General features: G+C 37.3%; 1 protein-coding gene across 6 annotated transcripts in view; it reads left to right on the forward strand.

The window, feature by feature from the left end:
• The window catches only part of COBLL1 (cordon-bleu WH2 repeat protein like 1), a 77,786-nt gene that overhangs the window by 50,232 nt on the left and 14,955 nt on the right, over positions 1–12,599 (forward strand). For 5 of the 6 annotated variants that reach the window (XM_088168130.1, XM_088168133.1, XM_088168131.1 and 2 more), the window contains 5 exons: positions 168–206; positions 1,080–1,174; positions 1,299–1,538; positions 9,448–9,586; positions 10,496–10,564. In XM_088168130.1, the coding sequence (XP_088024256.1) occupies positions 168–206; positions 1,080–1,174; positions 1,299–1,538; positions 9,448–9,586; positions 10,496–10,564 (582 nt within the window). The remainder of the gene's footprint in view (positions 1–167; positions 207–1,079; positions 1,175–1,298; positions 1,539–9,447; positions 9,587–10,495; positions 10,565–12,599) is intronic. The other variant, XM_088168132.1, reaches the window with a different exon arrangement.

Genomic DNA, 12,599 nt, shown 5'->3' on the forward strand with positions numbered 1-12,599 from the left:
ATTTAAGTATGAGGCAGTAGACATGCACATCCCTTTACTTCTGCAAAGTACCTAGAGTAATTTTTCCCTAATGTTGAAGGTCCGCTTTGGCTTTCTGTATTTCTTTGTTGTTACTACATCCTTGATTCAAATTCACATTTTCTGTCTTTCTTTTTGTCTTTCTGTAGCTGCATCACCAGTTGATTTAAATTTACCATCTTTTCAAGGTATGATTTACTGAAATAGGCAGTGAAACTTAGCACTTATGGGACATTAGCACCTGCTCCTATTATAACATCTGCTTAACTGTCACAATAATAACTATCTCTGTCCTATCTTAAATGCATATTGCAAATGATAGTGCAGAATTGGATATACACAGCTGTATAGAAAGTATTTTTGTGTAGTTTTACCCTAGATCAGTTTATTCAATTTAGGGTCATATTTATATTGATACTTTTACCAGACTTGGTGATTTCTGTTGCTCATTGCCTTTGCATTCAATGGGATTTCTTTAAGAAAGTTCATTCTGGTAAAATTTTTAAAAAGTCAGTCATGAGATTTACAAATTTTCTGCCCTCTGCATGAATAAAGCAATTTAAGGAGGATAAATTCTACAAGATAAGGAGAACAGATTTGACTGTCTTTACTATGACTGCCATGCAGTTATGTGTGCCCTGACTGAGTGTTTGGGTGATCTTTCTCCATAGTTACACCATGTGCAGGCTGGGGCCTGGCTTGTCCCACTTCACACTTGGCCACAAATTGAAGCCAGTAGGAATGGAGAGCTGAAAAGTCGGATGCTCTTTTTCCCACCTTAGTGATATGAACCATGGCATGTGACAAGTGGGATGGGCTGCAATAAATGCTGGTATTAAGGACAGCTGAAACTCATCTGCCCTGAGTTCTGAGGAGGAGAGGAAGAACATGGATGATAGACAAACTGTTTGTTTTGCAGCACCTAGAAAAATTATTATATAGGTGATTTATGATGTGTTGTGTATCATTGCAGGAGGTTTATGACATGGTGAAATAGTAAGAAGGCAGGAGAAATAATCTCAGCATGAAATGGCATCTAGAACTATTGTTTTCTGTTTTAGGCTCCTACCAATCTGAAAACATAGATGTTCTGAAGGAGAAAGAAAACAAAGGATTTTTCAGCTTTTTTCAACGAAATAAGAAGAAAAGAGAACAAGTAAGGTGTAACTTTGTGTAAGGAAAACTTCTAGAACCATATTCAGATTAAGCAATCGATACTGTTGATTATTTTCCAGAAAATATGTACAACTTGGGTTTCTTTTTATTTCCCACACCTCAAGGCTGCCAGTGCCCCAGCAACTCCATTGATGAGCAAGCCAAGGCCAACATTTATCACGAGGTCTAACACAGTCAGCAAGCAGTACGACTCCAGCACTCTGCCAGCTGAAATGCCAAAGAAAAGGAGAGCTCCTCTGCCACCCATGCCCACGTCTCAGAGCGCCCCCCAGGAGCTCACACGAGCCCAAGTTGGAGCTACAGCTGATGTTGTGAAATCCAACAGCTTTGATAGCAATGAGCAGGTCAGTTACATTTGCCTCACTTCTCTTTAAAAGTACAGACCTGGTAACCCTGATAACCCTGTTGTTAATATAGGATGAGGCTTGAAATAAATGGAAAAGTGAAGTAATTGCTTTCAAAAATTTTAACTAGAAAATAACTATAGAAATTGAATGATGCATTCCTTTTAAACTTTATAACCAAAGTAGCTGCTGTATTTTGAAGAGGTAAAACCAACTTATTAGGTAAATTGGTCTTGTAAGCATCTTTTTGTTATTTTGGATGAGTATTTTAAATATGAAAAAATCGTCTCACTTTATTATAACTAGCAATTTGGGTTAATTATTCCTGTTAATTTCGATATTTTAGTTACATGGGATAATGAGTAGTTTGTTCTTTACACTGTATTGTAGAAAAAAGTGGATATGGGGAGCAGTCTAAACATTGTTCCCAGCAAGTTCAAGTAAGATTTTTATTTAAAAAATTGGTCTGTATTATATTCAAGCTACGAGATCTGGGCTACATATTTGAGTAACCTGTATATATCCCATGACATGCAGAAATTCTGACAATAGAATTTGTGAGAATTGATGCATTAACAGCTATCCTGATATCCTCCAGTATTAACTTCACATATTGTCAATTGTGAATTCCAATTAAAGAGCAAGATTAAATTTTTTTATTATATATTTTAAAGTTTATTTCATACTTTGCTTTGAACACCGTATCTAAAGGTAGTCTTTAGATATGAGGTTATTGACATGCTAGAAAAATTAAGTGAAGAACTAAATTTAATCCAAGTCTGAGGGATTAATTTTGAGTTAGACTTGGCGACAAGACATTTCAGGCTGTGACTACCTTTATAGAATGATTTAGTCTTTCACTGATGCACAGAACCACAAGAGAGCACTGTTTAACAGAAGTTCTGCCTTTGTGTATTGTGTCCTGTTGAAAAGCTTTATCATTTGAAGAAGACAAAGGTTTCTTTCTGAATTTTAGTAAAAGGAACCTTTGGGGAGAGTAAGAAAATGGTTTTTTTACTTCACTGTGTTTCTTTTTTAATTGAATTCAATTTTTAAAAAAAATATCTTATAAATGTTAACATGCTTTAAATGATTAATATTCTGTCTGAAAGTAATGTGTATGGCTGCTTGGCTGTCACTCAAACAATTGCTTAGATTTATTATTTTGTGCTGACATTTCTTACTAATCTAAAGTGATCTGACTGAAATTGAATAGCTTACAAAGAGATGACATCCAGATTAAGTTGTATTCTTGTGTATATTTTCTATTTTGTACTACTTTGTTCAACTCAAAACTTAGAGGCCTTTGGCACGCTTTTTTTAAGGTGATTTCTCTCTCATTGGGATTTGATTGCACAGTGGTTTATTAGAAAGTGTAGTGCTTAGGACTTAAATGTGGACAAATACTTACTTTCCTTTGAATTTATTAATTCAAGTAAAATATTTTGTCTTTTTGTATCTACCTTCCTATCATCTAAGGAAGGAATTTGGCATAGTACATATTGCTCAACTTGATCAGGGAACTCCTGATAAGGATCCTGTGGGAGACTTCCTTGGACAATAAAATTGCTGCTTGGAAATGTACTGAGACATTTTCAGAGACAGCCTTCCTATGGTACAAGAGTAGTTCATTCTCCTAAATGGGAATAGGAATAGACATGAAAACAAACACTTAAATGCTTTTAAACATTCTTATTTAAATGTGCTGCTGAAAGAACTCAAGTGCAAAAATAAAAGGGAGCAGAACAATTCCCAGAAAGAAATACATAGATGCTTCTTGGACATGCAGAGGTTCTCTTAGGAATGCAAAAGCAAACCTGGTGCTCCAAGGGGCAGAAGATGTCAAGAGCAAGAAATTTGTCAATTAGTGGCAAGCAGAAATCCAAGAATAAAGGATGAGGTCATCTGCCTTTTATTTTAGCAAGATATTCATCACAGTCTCCTCCAATTTTTTTGTTGAAAAAGTGAGATGAAGGCTGGACAGACAAAACACAGGATAGGACAAAAAGTGGCTGCAGTTCAGTGGGGGCAATGGCTCCAAGTCAGACTGGTTGTAATGTGGGATTCCCAAGAAGCTGGTAGTATGGCCAATACTGTTAAATATCTTTATAAACAATCTACATCATGGAACTGAATCCACCTTCAACAAACTTGAAGTCAGTACCAAAATGGGCAGAGAGGCAGATGCTCCAGCCACCATTCAGGGAGGCAATGACAGTCTGAATAAGATTTAAAAAAGATGCATATGACATTCTCTGTCTGGAGTGAAGTAATCCCAAGCACCAGTACTGGCTGGGGTCTGATCATGTCATCCACCTGGAATCAGTGTACTCAGTAATTTTATGCTACACCTGCTCTACTGTGTCCAGATTTGTTTCCTGCAGTTCAAGACAGAGACTGGAAACAGGCCACCACGATGTTTAAAGGTTTGGAGAAAATAAATGTTTATTGGAAAGAAGGCTCAGATGTTATTTAATCACATTGTTCTGATATCTGGACAATGCTACAGGGAAATCTTCACAAGGGTGCATGTGGCAGGATGAGAATCAATGGGCATTAACTTCTCCAGTGGAAATTCCATTCAGACTGAAGAACAAAACTCATTGCTGTGAAAACTGACTTTTGGAATAGGTCACTCATAAGAAATGGCAGAAGCTTCTTTGTTGAAAATGTTTGAGATGTTCCTTGACAGGCTCTAGCAGTAACCAATAATAAAGTATAAGAACTTGTTTTCAACAGAAGGTTGGACCAAATTATCTCAAAAGATCTCACTTAATCCAGGTCAGCTCTCAGTAAATGAGGCCAGTATAATGGTCACACTAGATCACAAGTGTTTCATTGTAAACCATGTAAGAATTTGGTCTGTCATGTTCTCTGCTGTTGACAATGTGTGTTCTGCTGGTGGGACTTAGTCACTCTCAGGTTTCTCACCAGGCTGATTGTGTTCACTGCTATATTTGGTACCTCTGGGAATTTCACTGCTACTTCAATGTCCAATGAAGTAACTTAAAAGAGTGAAGATACAATTTTTGTTTTCTCTTAAGGGTTACTTTTAATCTCCTTTTGCCTTACAAGAAGCATTTCATTGCAAATCATACTGCTTTTAGCAATGCCTAAGTTCCATAGCCTGCCCTTCAGTTGACTTGGCAGACTGGATACATATTTTATTTCTTCTATGGACCGGCATGGCCATCTGCATGGGCCCTATGATGGACAAACCTCTCTTGTAACATCCACAAGGAGGACAAAGTGAAATGTCAGTTTTGCCTGAATGAATTGTCTGTCTAGTTTTGAGAGAAATGTGTCACAGTAGTATTATCAGACAACGTGAAATGAGCCAACTTTAAGGGAACAGAGTTCTCACTGTTGTCTTTCTTCAAATTCTCAACATATTGTAGTCCAGTTTCTCACAGTATGAAAAAGGGTTTTATTGTTTACCTCCTACAGCTTCTCTGCTACTTTTCCATTAAAGAAACTGCTTTCTTTTTGTGTGAGTAGTTACATTCTGATATGTGGGTTGGAATTTTTTCTACCTCCATTTCAAGGTGATTATGAAATTAGTTTTTAGGGACATGGCCCTATTTTTAGGGGAGAAAATAGTAGTTATTACATTGCACGATGTGCTTATTTTTCTACATGAGACTTGGGAGATGCCTAGTAAGCTTAAATGGTTAATATTTATCCAGCAAATTTCTATGTTCAGATGGGAAATAAGCATATTAGTCTCTAATACTGAAATCCCTCATTTATTTGTCAGTTCTAGTTCTGGGCGTGATGACTCTTGTCAGAAGTATGTTTAGATCTAGCAAGTTTAAATACACTTGCAAGTAGAGAGGACTCTCAAGGGTTTTTGCAAAGTGTTGTTGTATAATTTAGTGTGTGTATCTTCACAGTTTTCATAAAAGTGGTTGCAATTTTCTAGTAATAACACTTCTTTAAAAGAAAAGCATTTGATTGTACCCAAAATGCCATGGCTGATTTTCTTCCTACTGCTTTGTTTATAAAACCTAGACTGATACATCTGCATTTTATCCCATTAATGTTTCTTTCCTTACCCTGTTTACAGTTATTCTTAGGAACATGTGTAAACTCTTCTTGGGTAGGAACAATTAAGTGAAAATTTTTAGTTAAAACATATACAGTAGAAATAAAAATTGCTGTTACTTACACAACCCTAGCTCCTAAAGAAATCTAAATTCCCAGGCTACCTCTTAAAAAAAGAAAGGGGAGAAGAAGATGGGGAAAGGGTGGGAAGCAACTAAACCATAAAGGACTTCTGGAAAGATTTTTTTTTTAGCCATTGTCACAGGACAGCTTAGTTAGGATTTCTGTGGGGGTGAGTTCCATGCTGAATAAATTACACCAGAGCCTTGCTTGCCTGCAACTTCATGGTCAGCTCTTTAAAGGAGAAGCTGGGCAATGATGCATTGAGCACTATGGTCAGCATGGAAATTTTGTGTGGAATCAAGGTTATCAGGGAGAAGAGAGTGCTCAGGACTACCTGAAGTTTGCATGAAGATAATCTGATATTATTCTGAGATGTTTCAGAATTAGTGGTGAATGTTGCATGCATCTGCTTTTCAGTATAGCAAATGCATAACTTTACTCCTTTCTTGTATTTGCTTCTGGACCAGCAAGATAAATCCTAGGAGAAAATAGTCATATTGGTTGTTTGGACAGAATATCACCAGCTGAGTTTCTCCACATATATTCTCTATGTCTTTTATTTCCAATGGATCAGAGGTATATTACTTCCTTTGTAGTACTTAGGATAAGTGTAAGTATTTTGGGAAAGCTTAAGCCATGTAATAGAAATTGAGTGCATGAGTTATTGTAGGGTCAAATACGTATTTTTTTTCTGTTACTCCTTGGAGATACGTTTACCTGCATACACAAAGGGAAGAAAAATACCAGCTGTATGAGTAGCAATGTGCTTTGCTATCCCTACGTGATACAGTCACCTATAAATCTCTGTTAAACATAGATATGGAGCAAAAGAGGTAGGATGTGGTCATATGGAAATCTCTGTCTAGTGACTGTTGGTGTGAGGTAGGCTTTCCAGCACACTGAAATGCTTCACTACCTCTATATTCTTTCTCAAATGCTTTTTGGTTTTTTGCTTCAAAATGACTGTATCTTAATTACCCTTATTTGCTTTCTTTTTAAATTGTAAGAAGGCACTATGTCTGCCACTGCTTACAGAGGCTGGAACTTGGGAAGCACTGGCATCTGCTCTTTTTGGGTTTGCTTTGGGTGAGATTTGGGGCCAAATTTGAGACTAAAAAGTTTTCATACTCACCCTTGCTCGTTGCAGGATGAGGAGGGTGTATGGTGTTAAAAGCAGAACTCTTGCATATGTTGTAGAAGTTATGACGGAGTTCACTGGTGTTTCTGCATGAGCACAGTTAATTACTTTAGTGATCCTAACAATCATTTTAATTTAAATATAGCTGATAAAGCACCGGTTATCATAGGCAGCTGGTATGACACATGAACACCCAGATGTATATTCCAAAGCTTTGTCAGATATGTCTTAATGACATTATTTTAATTTTTTTCCATCTGTTTAAAGTACTATTTTCACATTACAGCCTTTGTTAGGATATGAAAGCTCTTAATATTCATATGTTGAATAATTCCTGAGAAAATCTGTTCAACACTTGAACCTTAACTGGAACATTTAGTACTTTCTTGAAATCTCTCTTTGCAAATTGTTTGTTTCTTCGGATGCAAAGGGCAGTAGAAAGGCTTATAAAAATCTTCAAGTAGCATTTGTGCTCTTATGCTGAGAACATTATTCCCCCCTACACAGACACTTGTTGTGTGCAGAAGGGAACTCTGGTGACATCTGCTCAGCCGAGCGAGCGCGGAGCTCGGTGCTCGGAGCCGGTGTGAGACACAAGGGCTGCAGACCTGGCAACCGGGAAATGTGGCTTTGTGCAGAGCACAGGGGCTGCAGCCCCAGCACAGCTGCCACAGAGGACACAAACACAACTGCCCAACTGCGAGCAGGAAATACTTCGGCTACAAAAAAAGCCTCGTGTGGGGAAATCATATTGTATTTGATATCCCCTCCTGAATAAATTCAAAGGCTGAATACTATTAATTACTTTTACTTTGTAAGAACTATTTTGGAACTGTAAATAAGAAATCATAGAAGTGTAAAGTGGTTTTTGTTGTGTGACATTTTAATCTAAAAACTGACTTGTTTAAAATCTACTCAAGCATGCAAGTATTTTTAATTAGTAGTGCTGTGTTCCTATCCTCTGGTGTTCTTAAAAGAATGTTTCACCTTGTGCTTTGTGTTTTCTTTCTTAAACCCTGACTCTTGCTTTGCTGTAAAAGGCTTGAAGTGCTTGCTTTGAGAGTAGAGTGATGGGTAGAATTGTGTGTAGGATTTTGGGCTTGTTTTAGTGCAGTATCTGTGGATCTGTTGTACCTGATACCAGGGTGGGACAAAGCAGGTGACTGAGGGTGCCCAGGGTGGCTCAGAGGATAGTTTGTCATTCAAAGCCCTGTTCATTCATTCAGGTGTTGTACTGCAATCTCATGGGATTTGTCTCTCAGGCAAACACGGCCTGACAGACACCTTGTTCCAGTATCTTTTCTGTTGTAATTTTTCTTTATAGATTTGATTGTATACAACTCTAACAATACTCTAGCTTTTTGTCCTTAATATCCCACTTACTGTGGAATCTTTGGATATTTGTTCAGTGGTAGCCTCCTAAATGATAAGCATCTTTTTCCATGGAAATTGACACGGTCAACAATTCTATTGTCTGATGGTTTTGAAAGGATTGTCAGTGAAACAATAATATGTAGGTATCTTTGTCTTCTCTGTTCCTTGATATTGTGCTTTGTGAAGTGGGCTGGTTAATTGAAGCACAGAGAAATTCTCTGGAGATGACCCCACACCCAACTGCTGTGTGGATCCTTCTAGACAGAAATGAATGTCACTGCAGGATTTTATTATTGTTGAGTAGACAAGTGATAGGAATCAGAATTACTACAGAAACAGACAGCTGTGTCCAGTTTCAAAATGCATTCTTTTATTGCTGGAATTCTGAACATTGTCCATCTAGTAGATGTGGATATAATTTTCTTCAGCATAAGGCAAACTGTAGTTAAGAATGGCAGCCAAATTTACAACCACTGTCTTTCTGAGACAGGGAATGTGTTTCTAAAACAGCTTAAAATGCAATTGGACAGCTATATCATTAAAAATATGAGGTCTTCAGCAGGTATCCTTTGTCCATTTTTCAAATTGTTTTGATTATTTTTGAATTAAAATTTTTTACTTTTGTTACAACAATGAGGACATTACTATGCTGTAACATTACTGTGTGCTATAACTTCTTTTGCAACTTACTAAATTTAACTTCGTTAAATATTATAAGACATTGTACTTGATAAGTTTTGAAATCAGGCATTCCAAACATTTTTATGGAAGTTCAGGTATTTCAAAGAGGGAAAGAAATTCATAATAATTATGTGTTCAGGTCAATTAGGACTGCTATTGAAAGAACGGAGAAGGAAACACTGTGGTATGTTATGATGGGGTGTAGTTGAAACTTCTTTCTACAATGATTTTAGCTACTTTTAGAAAATATTTATTTTGGGTTTGTAGAATAGCCTTTGGTATTAAAAGAATTCAAATTCTCTTTTGCGCTACAGGTAACAACTGATTTTCTTTTATTGCTCTATGTTGCACTTCTGTGAATGTATACTTGAGAAAATATTTTCTTTTTTTCTTTAAAAACACCTCCTTGGAGAGTTTAAGATGAAAAACAGAATACTTTTTGGTAATACGTTCTCTCTTTCCCAAATGTACATTATAAATACTTCTGGAGAGCAATCACCGGAGCAGTGTTGCTGTTGTTCAGTGTCGCTGTCCCGTGTCGGTTCGCAGGTGGCCGTGGCGAGGACAGGCTCCGTGCGGCTCCGCGACGCCGCTCCCGCCGGCTCCTCCGTGCGCAGGGTGAAGCGCAAGGCGCCCGCACCGCCCGCCAGAGCACCAGAAGATCCCAGTGAAAGCAGAAATGAGCCTGGTAATTTTTCCGTGCTGTTTCATTGGAAGGCGACAGAAAGTGTGGCTGGCTGAACATGAAAGTAACGCCACCTTGTGAGATAAGAGCCAAGCGAGCAGCCACAAAACTGCGGATGCAAAGAGTGCGTTTATCTTTGTTGCCTCGCAGAGGCACCCGGGGGGGAACGCTGGCACTGCAGAGCTCAGTCCACGCCAGACAATGGCCAAACCTGCTCCCTTCCCTCTGTGTCAGGGATTCACACAGGTGTATTTACCACAGCGCTTTGATCTTTGCCACAGCAGGGCAGGAATCTCCAGCATGTCCCATAAGATGCCTTGTAAGTCTGTCACACACCTGTATTACCTGAACGCAGCTGTTCCACTTGTCAAACACACAGGACTAAGCAGCAATTAATAGCATATAAATGGGTTTTTTCACCCCTACTGCAAGTCTCTTGCGTGTGTTTGCAATCCTCCTCACCAATGTTCTGTTATTTTCCCACAAGTGTGAGAAAGAGAGGTATTTAGAGCATGCAGATCAGAAGAAAACACAGACAATACCAAATTAATTATAGTTAGGTTAAGTATAGAATTGTGTATATGTTACTCAGGTGGACTGCTTGGGGTGGGAGAAAAGATTAGCTTCTCTGGATCGGAGTGTAATAGCAAATGGTCTAACTAGAAGAATCTTAGAGAAAGTCTACTTGTTGTCTTGTAATTCTTCAGTTTGATCAAAAATTCAATTTTCTGGTTCAAAAATACCTGAGAGTTGAGATTAAAATATCTGGAAGATGTGGCAATCAGCACTAGTTGCTTCAGAGGAGTTTCTTGAAGAAATCATAGTCTGTATGACCACTGTAACATTTTATCTAGAACTTTTCTTGGTGCTGAAACTGAGAGATGGTAAAGGTTGTTGCTTCACTTTTTGCAGTAACAGAGTCAACAGAATCAGCCTCCACTAAAGCGGAAGGAAGAGCCACTGAAACGAAGCCTGAAACAGGTTGGTTCTTTCTACAAAAGTACTGATAAAATTTACTTCATAACAAGTTAAGATAATTCATAGCAATAAATTGCTATACTATAGATGTGTCATAAGTATAGACCTAATTTTAATGCTTCAGTTCAATTAAGTTTTCTTTTGAAGTAAAAATGCAGCTTTCTGTCTATCTAAAGGATAGATAGATTTAGATAAAAAATATTTTACCTTAGTTTTCTACAGAAATAAATACAATATGTTTTGTATTGGTATCTGTGCTTTACATTTGATAAACTAAACATTATCCCTGTTTTCTCTCCTTCCTCACAAGTTACAGAGAAGAACTATCCAGAATTACTGTGATTTTTTTTTTTTTTCTACCTCATAACAAGCTTTTCAAAAGCTAAAGCCCAGTGTTGTTTTTAGAACCCTGCCTTGTGCTGCCCTTGACCTGCATAACATAGGGGCAGGAGCAAATCTGTGCCTGGCTTTTGGTTGGCATCTGAACAGCCTTTGAAAACATAAGTTGTAAATCTAAACGGAATGCATAAATAGTTGTTTATACATTAAATTATTTGTTGGGTGTTAGGGCGTTATGGGAAAAATGATATATGAAAGTATAGCTGCTTAAAATACAATTATTTAGCAGCTGAACATAATGCTTTTTTAAATTTATGCAGTTTGTACTGTGAAATACTGTTGTTTGTAAGCACCAGACTGTAGAGTTCAGCTACAAGATACAGCATCTAGAAGTCTTCTAAAATTTGCAAAAGCTTTTAGAATAATCAGTGCCAGTGCAGTCTGAAAAAATAACTCTTCAATGCATTTAATAAGAATGAAGTATATAAATGCTAAGCCTGTGGAGTGCTGCTGTCATTATATGAGGCTGAGCACTCAGTTACTGTGCTAGTTGACAGGAATTTGTAAGTAGTTTTCCAGCTGTTTTATTCTGGATGCCAGTCAAATTGTTTGGAGTGGTAAAATAAAAATGTACCACAAGAGCTGAAAAAGTAATTTGCTAGGATGCTAGGTCTCTGGCAAAGGGGGAAAAATAAAAAATCAGTAATTTGGGCTTGGTTTGTGTTTAGGGCAATTTATGTAAATTATTGGAGAAGACATTAAAGTGAAACAATATGTAATATAGTAAATGGGAGAAGGAACCTGTACTGTGGGGTTGAAGATCTAACAAAGTTGTAACCTTTCCTTGTCCTAGCTGTTGTAGCAGATGAAAGAGAATAATAAATTGAGTGAGTGGTTTGTTTATTAGTACTGAACTTTGTGCCTTGAAAACTATCTACATACAGTGGGTCTAAAACGAACAAGTTTATCATACTGTGATTAAATCAAGTTTTTTGTTTCTTGTATTTGTTTCTATCCTAAGATTGTCGATCTGTGCTAGAATTCTGCCTTTCCCATCACTGTAATGTCCAATTGCTGTGTAGATAAACAGCCCTGAAATTCAAATAAATGGCTTATTTATTTTTCCATAGATTTAGAAACTTCTGCTTGAGTCATTTGAGTTCTGTAATTAAGTATTTTAATTTAAGCTGTAATGGAAAGAAATAGAAAAAGGTAATCATCTTTACTGAGCTTAGGGCAGTCTATGTTGAGCCTTTGGATTTTCCTCTACAGTTAGTGACAATCTTCAGTCTCTGGTTTTCCTTATGTCTTCATGCAGTGTCCTTTGCTGAAGACTTAACGTAGTGCAATCTTTTAAAAATGTACATAGAAGTCACATAGCAGAGCTTCATTGCCTCTTTTTTTTTCTCATGGGATACTGCTGCTCTCTGGTGGCATCTCTGAAACTGTCTTGAGGCCTGTATATAAAGGGTCCTTTTAGCAAAGCCCCTCATGCTCTGAGAACCAATATTAACCTGCAGCAAAATCAGATGCAGCACACCTGTCCTATTACTAGTCTGAAAATTATCCATGTATGGGTATTGTTTTAAATGGATAAAATAGCTCAGTATCATTTAAATTGCAAAGCTGGACATAATTAACCTTACAAAAAACCAGGAGTTCCTTCCATTTGGATTAATATTGCTTTGATTGTCAGGCA

Source organism: Sturnus vulgaris, chromosome 7 (assembly GCF_052056855.1).
Source record: "Sturnus vulgaris isolate bStuVul1 chromosome 7, bStuVul1.hap1, whole genome shotgun sequence".
Taxonomy (NCBI): Eukaryota; Metazoa; Chordata; class Aves; order Passeriformes; family Sturnidae; genus Sturnus; species Sturnus vulgaris.